The sequence below is a fragment of the Saimiri boliviensis genome, chromosome 2, assembly GCF_048565385.1.
Source record: "Saimiri boliviensis isolate mSaiBol1 chromosome 2, mSaiBol1.pri, whole genome shotgun sequence".
Lineage (NCBI taxonomy): Eukaryota > Metazoa > Chordata > Mammalia > Primates > Cebidae > Saimiri > Saimiri boliviensis.
Window position 1 is genome coordinate 39,305,925 of NC_133450.1, and position 13,239 is coordinate 39,319,163.

Below are 13,239 nucleotides of genomic sequence, written 5' to 3' on the forward strand. Positions count from 1 at the left end.
AACGAAATACCACAAAATCTGAAGGGAAACAATTAAGGAAATGTACCTTTTAAGTATATTTACTACAGCCCTGGTTGTAGAATTGGAAAATTATAAACATAAACCTCCTCCAAGGAGGACTGAGCCAATGAATTACGATATAAACACTCAATATTTATCATGCAGATGTTATAAAAGTGAGACCCATCTGTGTCAACATGGAACCTGTCCAAGATGTACTAAAGGTGCAAAACCATCGAGAGCTTAATTATTCCATGTTAGGACAAACACAAAAATACATGTGTATAATTCTTTAAATGTTAAGTATGCACCAAACTGTTAAGAGGACCCAACTCACATATATTATATTCTTCTAATGTTTAATTATTATTTTTTACAAAGGGTGTATTACTATTGTAGGTTTAACAATACAATAAGTATTTTAAGAATAAGTCTTCTATAAAAATACATATACTGAATTATAAGCAAAACCCAGCAGTAATATTTGTGGATCCCAAAAAAGCAGAAATGGGTAGGATAAAAGGTAGAAAACAACTAGGTTCATTATAAATGTGATAAAGCATAAATGTGATTTATGCTTTTTTTCCTTTAATAATTGAAAACTGAGATTATGATTTATTTGAGCTTCTAAAGAACACTGCTCATTCTTTACATCTAGTCACATGAAAACCAATTAATATGTAAGGCTGATAGAGAACAGTTTTAAATAAGTAGAATTTCTTAAATGAAGACACCAGCTGGGCCAGCTAGGGGCAGTCACTGTAATTAGACACAGGAAAGGCTGTGGGGTGGCAGGAGGGCCAGAACTGTGAATTCCCCTCCTACGCGTGAATCAGACAAATGACCATAAAAGGCAAACCATAACTCAGAAGACAGGCAGACTGAAGGTACCAGCAATTTTTTCTAACCAATTTTGAAATACTTCATTTGGGGCCTTAACAGTGACCCTGTATTGCTTGATAATAGCTTCCAAAAAGGCAGAAAAATTGAATTAGCAGTGAGAGCAGGTGACCTTGCCACCTTATCTGATGGCTTGTCTCTCCTATAACCACCCCAAACTGGCTTTAGAAATGTTTCTTTTAATGGTAAATGACATAACTATGAAAAGGTTTGAGCTCACAGTTGCTCTCTGGGCTCCTGTATGATGCTATATATATCTAGGAAGCTTTGCCTAGAAAAACAACCAGAATCCTGACCATGTATCTTGGCCCTTTAATATGGATTTAAATTCACAGAGAAGCCATTTCAGAAAAGGTCTCTACTTGCTTCTGATCTGAATGGCATTTGGGACTTACCCAGCCAATGCAGGGAAGCCCATGGAGGGACTGCTATTAGTTTTGGACAGGGTTTCTCCACCTCACACTCCTGACATCTGAGCTGGGTAATGCTGTGGGGGGCTGTCCTGTGCATTACAGGATGTTTAGCCAGCAGCCCTGGTTTCTACCCACCACATGCCAGTAGCACTCCCCACTTCCAGTTGTAACAATAAGAAAGTCTCTAGGCATTGCCAAATGTTCCCGGGGTCAAAATCACCCCGCTGAGAAGCAACCACTGGTTTAGGGCAGTGGTTTATTGACACCCTATGTAGGACAATTCTGTTTTGTGAGGTGCATCTTCTCTATCCAGTCATTTAATATAACTCCTCAGCACACTGCAGGCCTTTTGGCATCCTGCACCCTGGTCACAGCAGTAACCCATTTATTTCCACATGGGCGGGGTGGAGAAATGGTGATTCAGGGTGTGATGCTTTCTAGGACACATGACGAGAAATAACTGAGGTTACCTCCTCTATGTAAGCCTTGGGAAGAGGCAGTCCCGCAGTGACCTGGAAGGAAAAGAAACAGAGTCAGAGGCATTTCCTATTTAAATCTCCTAGCTTAAAAATGGTGCTTGTCATGTGTTAAAAGGCAAAAGTCTGCAACGCTTGCAGGTTGTACAGTAGTATAAGATTATTTCCTGCCCTAAAGGCTTAGGCATGTGACCAGTCACACAGCACAGAACAAAAATGACTGCTTTGAGCAGCATGGGAGACGTTTGTGGCCTGAATTAAGGAGGTGAGAAGGATCAGATCGATGGCAGGAGAGGTGGAAAGGGGTGTACCCTAGGCAGGCACAGTGACTCACTGAGTGAAGGCCATAGCAATGGGGTTGGAAGTCAAGGGGAATGTGGGGAAAGAGGCAGCTGTCCAGCCTGCAGAAGCCACCCTTAGGATGTCTGTTGATGGAGTCCGTGATGAGCCCTGCAATGGTTTCATGTGCTGGTCCACAGTGCCAACCTGGCATCGGTGGAGCCGAACTGTGGTGCAGGAACAATACAAACAAGAGGGGAAACAATACAGAAGGATTTTCTTTCTCTATTTTAAAGTATATCTAAAGGATGGAGGTGCCTGGTCCCCACCCCACCCCTGCCTTGATCTGTGCAGTGGCTCAGCCCTATTGCATCCACAGAAATGAGCAAGTAGGTGGAGGTGTCCCATCTCATGGGCCCCACCATAGGCAGTGGACGGTGATTAAGAAGCTCCATCCTCTCCCATTGCATAGTGAGACTATGGTGCTCCTAAAGGGGCCATGTGGAGGCAGAGCAAGAAGCAAGGACCTTACAGGTAGCTTCCCGTTGGCAAGCTAAAGGGAACGGGAGGCCTGCTCTCTTGACAGGGCCATGTGCAAATGCTCCTCTCCATGTGCGGCATTATGTGACATTATCCTCACTGTGAAACGAGGAGGAAGCAAGGAAAGGAGGTGCGACAGTGTGAGGGTGAGTGACAGGTGCAAGAGAGAAGAATGTCAGTTGTGATTGGGAAAAAAAGGGGAGTCTACCCTGTACTACTAGCAGAAAGGGGTGTGCTGGGTTGGGAGTGTCTTTGGCATCTCAGGGATAACTAAGACTGCACAGGGGTGCTGGGGCTGTTACGGCAGTGTTCCCAGTGTGCTCTGGGGACTAATCTTTCGAAGGGGTCCATGAGGTCAAAACTATTTCCATAAGATTCCATAACATCTTATGGCCCTTTTACTCTCACCATCATTCTCTCATTGAGCATATAATGGACTTTTCCAAAGGTTATAAGATATGTGATGTCACAACAGATCAAATCCTGTCTTCAATTAAGCCAGACACAGAGAAGATCTGAAAAATGTATAATGCCCAAATTTTGTTGGGAAAATATAGTGCATTTTCTTCTTATTATTATTTTTCTTTAAGATGGGGTTTCACCAGGACGGCCAGGCTGGTCTTGAACTCCTGACCTCAGGTGATCCACCCACCTCGGCCTCCCAAAGTGCTAGGATTACAGGCATGAGCCACAGCGCCCGGCCCAATATAGTGCATTTTCATGTTTATGAAGTTCTTTATGTTAACATGTAACTCAGTTTTAATTTCTAATATGGTAAATATCAATAGCTATAACCTATATAAACAAAAAAGCTCTTTTAGGCTCTCAGTAACTGTCAAGAGTGCAAAGAGGTTCTGAGGCTGAAACAAAACTGCTACATTAGGACAAACCCTGACTACTACATTAAGAAATTTGATTTTAGGCCGGGCGCGGTGGCTCAAGCCTGTAATCCCAGCACTTTGGGAGGCCGAGGCGGGTGGATCATGAGGTCAAGAGATCAAGACCATCCTGGTCAACATGGTGAAACCCCATCTCTACCTAAAAATACAAAAAAATTAGCTGGGCGTGGTGGCGCGTGCCTGTAATCCCAGCTACTCAGGAGGCTGAGGCAGGAGAATTGCCTGAACCCAGGGGGCGGAGGTTGCAGTGAGCCGAGATCGCGCCATTGCACTCCAGCCTGGGTAACAAGAGCGAAACTCCGCCTCAAAAAAAAAAAAAAAAAAAAAAAAAAAAGAAATTTGATTTTTATCCTGTAGGTGAGGGAGGCCTTATTTCCTGAGTTACAGTACGAGCTCCTGGAGGACAGGAATTCAGTAGTTTTTCAAATGATTTCAGAAAACCAGCACCATGTCTTTTCATGTAGGCCCTAAAGAAAAGGTGTTAAAACACCAGGATAAAAGTAGTAGGAATTGGCTGGGGGCAGTGGCTCATGCCCAGCACTTTGGGAGGCTGAGGCTGGAGGATCACCTGAGGTCGGGAGTTCAAGACCAGCCTGACCAACATGGAGAAACCACGTCTCTACTAAAAATACAAAATTAGCTGTGCATGCCTGTAATCCCAGTTACTTGGGAGGCTGAGGCAGGAGAATGGTTTGAACCCAGGAGGCAGAGGTTGCGGTGAGCTGAGATCACATCACTGCACTCCAGCCTGGGCAACAAGAACGAGACTCCATCTCAAAAAAATAAGGAAAAAAAATAGTAGGAATTTCTACTCAGAGAAATTCTAAATGGTCGGGTTCAGAGAAACACGAAATTCAGGCTGGAAGTGAGGATGAGCTAGGCTCTACCTGTTTCTCTGTTACCCAGGGTGGCCCTGGGCAGATGCGCCATTCTCCTCTCCTCCCTCCCTCCCCGGGCTGTTGGGGGCCCTGCCCAGCATGAACTTCTCAAGAAGGGACTGACCTCTGTCTCAACTAAATGGTTTGGTTGGCTGGTTGCCAGCGTCACTATACAGAGGGATGAAGATTTAAAAAGAACAGTCTGAACATAAAACAGTTTTTTGTGGGGCTAGCCAAGCACACGTCCTTGGAGGGGTTTAGATATTGTCAGATGTTCTCCTCTGAAAGGTAGGCCAGGCAGCCAATTTTGGCCCTTTTAAAATGCTGAGCACTGACAGTGCCTATAAGTGATCAGGTGGCCAACGCAAGGGCTGTCTGCCCATCCCTTGCTTTTGCACCCTATCAATCATGAGGATAAAAGCAGCTCAATCAAGAAATGGGCAGAAGTCATCCAACTTCCTTTTGGCCAATAGCACACTGCCGATAATCAGATGCTTCAACTTGCCACTCACCGTGGGGCCGCCCCCGTGCATCTTGAGAGCCCTGACAGTGGCGACAAGCACCACCACGTGAGGGCGGAGGCCAGAATACCGGCATTTGATGTTAAAAAACTTTTCCATTCCAATGTCTGCTCCAAATCCCGCTTCTGTCACTGTAAGTAAGGAGGAAAGCAACAGTAAATATGCTATCCCATTTCCCTGATGTTAAAAGAAACATACAGTCTATTTGTTGGTGTTGCGAAAACACTAACCTACAAACCCTTCTGGGCCAACAAGCTTGAGTGCCATCCGGTCTGCAATGATAGAGGAATTGCCATGTGCGATGTTGGCAAATGGCCCAGCATGGACAAACACTGGAGTGCCCTGTGGAAACCAGTACACCGTGAGCTGAGCTGCCAATCCTGCTTCAAAGTAGGATCACACACTCAAGGAGTATGGAATTGATGTAGAATCAGAAGGAAAAATACTTCCCAGAGGGAAAACACAAAGTCATCTTTTTTATTTCAGTAACACCCCAGTCACAAGTGTGAGGAAGAATGGGAAGAAAAGAGATGAGCAAGTGGGAAAGGTCTCGACTATTCCGGTTAAGTATGCTTTATAACCACTCTGCTCTGACTGTCTAAAACAGGCGTCCCCAAGCTACGGCCTGCGTGCATGCGGCCCCCTGAGGCCATTTATCCAGCCCCCAGCCACACTTCAGGAAGAGGCACCTCTTTCATTGGTGGTCAGTGAGAGGAGCACAGTATGTGGCGGCCCTCCAACGGTCTGAGGGACAGTGAACTGGCCCGCTGTGTAAAAAGTTTGGGGACGCCTGGTCTAAAACTAGTTCAGGAAGGCAGGAGTCACTCTGCTCACCTCCAATGTCTGCATAAGATTGGGCTTGATTGCGTCCTTCATAAGCACTGTCAATGCACCACTCACCCCCTACAAAACAAATGTGTGCATGTCAACTCCCACAAGCAAAAAAACCCAACCTTCTGAAACCAACATTTGACATTCTAGGCTTTCCATATGAGTCATCTTGGACCAATTTGTACTTTCACCTGAACTGGACCATTCGTGGTTTTTTTTCTGGATGTACTATGAAGTTGCCAATTATTTTAAGCCGAGAGAACAGAAAGAATAAAAATTACATTCACCTGTTAATTTCTGGAAAAACATGTAACTCTGGAAACAAGCATCTCAATCAAGCTCTGCTGCTGACTGATGTGAGAAATCCATTTTAGACAAGTTTAGAGCATGTAAACGCTCGCTCCTAGAGTACTCAGCTGTTTGTAACTCTGGTATCTGGGCAGAAATGGCTATAAATACCAAACTCGATATATGTCTCCCAAAGCTGAAACTGCAGTATTACCCAAGAGTTCAATACCAACTCTTTTTTTTTTTTTTTTGGAGACAGATTTTTGCTCTTGTTGCCCAGGCTGGAGTACAATGGCATAATCTCGGCTCACCACAACCTCCGGCTTCCGGGTTTAAGCAATAAAACCCTCCTGCCTCAGCCACCCGAGTAGCTGGGATTACAGGCATGCACCACCACACCCAGCTAATTTTGTATTTTTAGTAAAGACAGGGTTTCTCCATGTTGGTCGGCCTGGGCTTGAACTCCCGAGCTCAGGTGATCCACCCTCCTCAGCCTCCCAGTGTTGGGATTACAGGTATAAGCCACTGTGCCTAGCCATTCAATACCAACTCTTAAACATCAGTTCACTCCATTAAGCCATCAAAGTAAAGCTGAACAAACTAGCAACAAAGATAAAGCAATAGTACTCTTGATGTTATCTGCAAATTGAAGTCATACACCTACTCTTGGAGATGCCCACGGGATGAAGATGTTACTCAAATCACCTGGAACTTGTGATCTATTGCTAGAGCATACCACCTATTATTCACTCTGATGTACTTTTTAGGTATTTCATAATTATCTTGTAATTAGCAAAATAGGATTAAATTGATGAGTTAGTTGCAACATTCTTTTTGTTTTTTTGATACGGAGTCTCACTCTGTCGCCCAGGCTGGAGTGCAGTGGTGCAATGTTGACTCACTGCAACATCAGCCTCCCAAGGAGCTGGGACTACAGGCACTCGCCACCACACGCAGCTAATTTTTGTATTTTTAGTAGAGACAGGTTTCACCATATTGGCCAGGCTGGGCTCGAACTCCTGACCACAGGTGATCCAACCGCCAGCCTCCCAAAGTACTAAGATTAAAGGCATGAGCCACTGTGCCCAGCTAACTGTAACATCTTAAGTAGAACATTAAATTTTGTCATTAATAACTGCTGAAAGACCCTAGGACAACAGACAGACACGTCGCCAAGCCTGGCATGCCTGGGTACCCACCAGATCTTCGGCACTGATGGGCTCTCCTTTCTTACTGGATGCTACCACCATTTTGCCCAGTCTTTCTCTCATGTCTTCTAGAGAAGTGGTGAGAGCCAGGACAGCCATAATTTCACTGGCCACAGAGATATCAAACTGGGCCTGTGGGCCAGAAAAAGAAACAATAGTAAAAACTTTGTGTTAAACCAGAAGTATGTTCAAGTCCTTGATGGTAGCAAAAGGAAAAAAAAAAATGTTTGAACTGCAAAAGTTATCCTTTTTTACATCTCACACTTAAACAAAAAGGCTAAAAGGACAGAATAATAGAATACTACCCAAAATACTTAATGAAAATAACCTTCTAAGAGCAAAGAAAATTTAATTAATTATTCCAAGACCCTGAGTTGTCTTTTTTGAGACAAAGTCTCATTCTGTCACCCAGGCTGGAGTGCAGTGGCACAATCTTGGCTGCAACCTCCACCTCCTGGGTCCAGGCAATTCTCATGCCTCAGCCTCCCGAGCAGCTGGGATTACAGGCACATGCCACCATGCCCAGCTAATTTTTATATTTTTCAGTAGAGACAGGGTTTCACCATGTTGGCCAGACTGGTCTTGAACTCCTGACCTCAAGTGAGCCACCGACCTTGGCTTCCCAAAGTGCTGGGATTACAGTGGAAGCCACCATGCCCAGCCTTGAGTTGTAAATTTTTTAAAATAAATGTTCCAGTAGGACCAAAAGGCTATTCTTTTATCCCTGTGAAGGCCGCTTATAATGCACTTATTTCCTTCATATACGAGGGAACAACATGGTACCTCTCAGTACCTCATGGTACTGTATATCAAGGAGATATACAGTGAAATGGCTACAAAAAAGAAGCAATTTTAATAAATTTCTATGTAAGGATATTCACTTGGGGCTCTCCACCTCCAGGAAAAAATCCTGGGGGAAAAATACACAGGTGACACATGGGATTTATTGCAAAAGCTGTCAGGAGTGCTCAATGCCACACACCTACTCACTTCCATTTTAAAAGGGAGAAGGCAGAACAACACCTGGCAGTATCAGTCGTATGAGAGAGGATGGAGGAGGAGAGAAGCAGCAAGATCTAGTGCCTCTGAACTAATTTCTTGGAAAGGGACAAGTTATTACCGTCCGTGTGTGACCCTTCTCCGTTGGAGCCTGGCCAATTGTGATCTTCCTCAGGAATCTATCATTGGTATCCAACACTACAGCAGACAGACAAGATATAGAATGATTTTGAGTAAAAGGACCACAAAGTTAAAGGAAACAGCAGAGTTTTAAAGCAATAAGTCTAATTTAACGATTGTCTATCAATATTTAACTTCAAATTTGATAGCAAAGCTAGAATATGTGTTAAAGTTAAGAAATCATGTTCATATACCATAAATACACAGGACTTATTTTTAAAGCAAAGGAATGTGGGGTGGCTTGGTTTTATTCCATCTAGAGAACAAACAGTTAACTAGAAATCTGGAATCTATTTTAAAGCATATTCCATATTATAAGAAAAACAGAGCAGTCTACATTTTTTTTTCAAAAGACTGAGGTTTGTGTTGTTGTTCTGTGGGATGATGACTCATTGACTTTCCACCACCCTAAGAAACATATGAGCCATAAAATCAGGGCAAGTGCGAATATCTTCTGAAACAGGCTGGGTGCCAGGCCTGGTCTGGAAATTTACGAAATGTAGCACACTTAGCAGAGATAATTTCTGTTCTGATGACAGAATATCTATTCAATCGTATAACCACGGAAAACGTGGCAAAGCTCAAGCAACTAACCAACTAATGACCTCCCAGGACTAACTACTGTTAACATTTTAGCATACCCTCCATTCTGGTTTTTTGTATGTGTAGTATAATAGGAAATATATTTGACCTTTGTCATGGGTTCCTGACACAAGGCTCATAGAGCTCTTGGAATTCCAAGTGTGATAGGAATGTCTTGTTATTCATAACAAACTCCTTTTGATCACACCTGAGTTTACACTAATAAGTGACTTACGATAGGTCTCCAAGACAGCCTCAGGAAAGGGCTGGTCACCAAAAAGACCAAGTGATTATAGGACTGGAACTTTCAGTCTCATCCACCACCCTCTGGGTAAGGTGCTAGGGGATGGAGACTAAGTTGTATAAAACTCTTTGAAAATGAATTGATGAGCCTCTGGGCTGGTGAACACATCCGGGTGCTGGGAGAGTGAGGCACCCTACCCTTCTCTTCCATCTGGTTGTTCTGAGTTGTATCCTTTATAATAAACCATAAACACGACTGAAATGCTTCCTCAAGTTCTGTGAGCCATTCTAGCAAATGAACCTGAGCAGGGGGTCGTGGGCAGCCGCCAGTTTATAGCCAGTTGGTCAGAAACACAGGTGACAACCTGGACTTGGATACGTGTCTGAAGTGGGGGCAGTCTTGTGGGATCTGCACCAGACAGTGTCACAACTGAATTAACTCAGAGGATACTCAGTCAGTATCCACCGGAGAACTGAATTGTTGTGGGAGAGAAAAACTACCCATCTGGTGTCAGAGTGAAGTACTGAGAGTACTGTGAGTATAGAGAGGAAACAGGAGTTGCCATTTCAGTATCAAATGCCAAACAGTATCAAAGAAACACAAAATGAAATTGATCCATATTCTTACTAATATCATCATTGCTGGTGGCTGAATATGTTTTGGAAGAGAGTTTTTCATCTTAGATACTGGTGAAGAAGTAAGAGAATATGAGAAGCTCACAGAGTACAAATTTGCCAATATATTTTGTGGAGTTTTTTTCTTTCAAGATGTATTCTATTTCAAAACTAACATAATTTCAAAGTAAAGAAAAAAAAGCCATAAAATGAACAACAAAAAAAACCCGGTTCATACCCTAAATGAGTCAAGGAGAAGCATTTTTAAGGCACTTGATAACATGCCAAATTATTTTCCACAAAGACTATCACAATACCAAAAGCAGTGTCCTATATAGCAATCACACACACACACATACCCTACTTTTGCTGTAATGTGTTAGAGCCAACCCTTATTTTTTAAAAGAAAAAGTTTCAGGTTTCATGTAACTAATATTTCTGGAAAACATTAGCCAGTCAATAGGTGTAACTGCCTCTACTTTCTTAGAAAGCATGAATGAGACACGAAGCAAAGGAAAAGTAAATTAGATGCTAAATTTTCAAAATGGACCTTTCGCTTATTCCTTATAAAATATTACACCTTTTGTCTAAAGCTATTGAAGCAAAGGAAGAGAAATACCAGTGTGGTTTTAGACATTAAGAGTGTCATCTTAAATATGCCATTAGCTAGCAACAGTTATGGGGTCAATGAAAATCACAAAAACATTCAATAAATTGGCCTTCAGCTGCATTATGCATGAGTGGATGAAGATTCCTTCTCAGCAGTGATACAGAATAGAAGGTTGCTCTGTTGATTCAAAGTAAAATCTAAGCTACACTAGTTGTGCACTGAGAAAAGTAACATATGGCAGTGAAGCCAGGCAACCTACTTACTAAATTGGTAAGTAAACCTTGAAGGCTACCTAATATGTTATAAGAGAATTTAATAAAATGAGGTAAGAAATGATTAGGTAAGCTAGAGAACTACAGGAAAAATCAAGTCACTTATGCCACACAAGAGTTCTGAGAATAAAGGTCACACATGATTCAAGAAGTGATTAAACATAATTTCTCCACTTCATGACACTAAAACTTTTTCCATAAAATGAAATTTGTAAAATGTTATTTTTGGTTTAACTAACCTCGTTTCAATCAACACTGAATAGCCAGCAAAATGTTCAACTGACCGAACAAAGAGAGATTTGATGACAGCTAATAAGCAATACTGAGAGAAGTGCAAGAAAAAGAAATAATGTCGCCATCTTGGTCATGTCTTAGCTGGTAAAATACCAGTATGGAAGCTTCTGAGCCTCACATTTTAACAACTCTTCTGGAGGGTGTGGGGTGTGCAATATAGCCAAAACAAACATTGCTTATATCCTGTATACCCTGCTCTGGTACCTCTTTGCCAAGTTATGGTTTCCGGATCAATGTCCAGTCTTGCAAATCGGTTTATCTCATCATCTGTCAGTGTGGTAGGGTCAGTCTTCTCAATGCCTAGTCTCTGAAAGGGTAGGAAAATGAAAACATAAAATAAGACCAACAGAAGCATGATGAACGTAAAACAAAAATTTTAATCCCTATCTCTAAATAGAATCCCCTCTAGGAAATGCAAACCATCTTAAATTCAGAAGGGAAACTGTGAAAGCTGGAGGTTATTTCCTACTGTCATCCTAAAAACAGACATTACAAAAAATTATCTCAAAAATATGTTGAGTTTATTCAGGAATGAGAGATGAGGATTATAACCTGGAATGCCACAAATATGCCTCATGAGGGAAGAGAAGCTTTTATTAGCAAAGAAGGACAGCTTCGGCAGTGCACGGTGGCTCACGCCTGTAATCCCAGCACTCTGGGAGGCCGAGGCAGGAAGATCAACTGAGGTCAGGAATTCAAGACCAGCCTGGCCAACATGGTGAAACCCCGTCTCTAGTAAAAATACAAAAAGTAGCTGGGCGTGGTGATGGGCACCTGTAATCCCAGCTACTCAGGAGGCTGAGGCAGGAGAATTTCTTGAACCCAGTAGGCAAAGTTTGCAGTGAACCGACATTACACCACTGCACTCCAGCCTGGGCAACAGAGTGAGACTCCGCCTCAAAAAAAAAAAAAAAAAAGAGGGAGAGATTTACGTAGTCTGCTTAGAAACAGAGTTTGGGTCCAGGCTGCAGTGAGCCATGGTTGTGCCCCTGCACTACAGCCTGGGTGACACAGCAAGACCCTGACTCAGAAGCAAAACAAAACAACAACAACAGAATTCATTGTTCCCAGAAGCTGAAAGCCAGAGTTGTCAATTCACTGGTGCAGATGCCATTACTGGATAAGTGTCCTTTCAAGAGCATCTTATCTGAATTACTGCCATCCTAAAGAATGTCTAGTGATAAGTCTTGTCATGGAAACATAACTATACATGTGAAATGTGCAAGCGGTGCAAAGCAGGAGATGTGTGAAGCACGTGAAGGGATTTCTTGTGGGGTTTTATAAAGTCCTTGGAAACAATTTTGGTTTTGTTTCTGTTTTTTTTTTTTTTTTTTTTTTTTGAGACAAAGTCTCACTCTATCAATTAGGCTGGATTCTAGTGGCCCAATCATAGCTCACTGTAGCCTTGAACTTCTGGGTTCAAGGGATGCTCCTGCCTTCTTAGCCTCCAGAGTAGCTGGGTATAACTACAGATACATGCCACCACACCTGACTCATTTTTTAAATTTTTTGTAGAGAAGGGGTTTTGCTTTGTTGCTCAGGCTGGTTTTGACCTCCTGGGCTCAAGTCATCCTCCTGCCTTGCCCTCCCAAATTGCTGGGATTACAGGCCTTGCAAACAGTTCTTATCACAGACACGCTCCACTTCTTTGTGCCTCCCAGCTGTTTTTTGTGGGTCTGACAAAAGTGGTTTTCTCCTCATATCTGCAACTTTCACATTACTCACACAGGTATTAGTAACATGTTTGTCCCGATAACTGAGCACCAGAAGTATTTCCCTAGGCCTAGACGTAAATAATCATAGAATCACAGTGACCAAGAAGTGTTGTAAAACACATATGCACTTCCTAATTTACCAAACCCAATTTTTTTTTGTTTTTGAGACGGTCTCACTCTGTCACCTAGGCTGGAATGCAGTGGCGTATCCTCAGCTCACTGCAACCTCTGCCTCCCAGGTTCAAGTGATTCTCCTGCCTCAGCCTCCCCAGTAGCTGGAATTACAGGCGTCCAGTAGCTGGGATTACAGGCATCCGCCACCATGCCCAGCTGATTTGTTTTGTATTTTTAGAAGAGATGGGTTTCACCATGTTGGCCAGGCTGGTCTCGAACTCCTGACCTCATGTGATCCACCCGCCTCAGCCTCCCAAAGTGCTGGGATTACAGTTGTGAGCCACTGCACTGGCCTTTAGTTTTTTTCCTTAAATTTTTAGTA

The 13,239-nt window shown here is 42.9% G+C and overlaps 2 protein-coding genes across 3 annotated transcripts in view; one reads left to right on the plus strand and one right to left on the minus strand.

The window, feature by feature from the left end:
• The window catches only part of ZBTB25 (zinc finger and BTB domain containing 25), a 109,700-nt gene that overhangs the window by 62,747 nt on the left and 33,714 nt on the right, over window positions 1-13,239 (plus strand). The gene's annotated exons all lie outside the window — the stretch shown is intronic.
• The window catches only part of MTHFD1 (methylenetetrahydrofolate dehydrogenase, cyclohydrolase and formyltetrahydrofolate synthetase 1), a 75,162-nt gene that overhangs the window by 14,362 nt on the left and 47,561 nt on the right, over window positions 1-13,239 (minus strand). For both annotated transcript variants that reach the window (XM_003924423.4, XM_039469356.2), the window contains exons 16-22: window positions 11,233-11,335; window positions 8,354-8,430; window positions 7,225-7,365; window positions 5,741-5,809; window positions 5,137-5,248; window positions 4,898-5,037; window positions 1,784-1,825 (exon numbers count right to left, since the gene is read on the minus strand). In XM_003924423.4, the coding sequence (XP_003924472.1) occupies window positions 1,784-1,825; window positions 4,898-5,037; window positions 5,137-5,248; window positions 5,741-5,809; window positions 7,225-7,365; window positions 8,354-8,430; window positions 11,233-11,335 (684 nt within the window). The remainder of the gene's footprint in view (window positions 1-1,783; window positions 1,826-4,897; window positions 5,038-5,136; window positions 5,249-5,740; window positions 5,810-7,224; window positions 7,366-8,353; window positions 8,431-11,232; window positions 11,336-13,239) is intronic.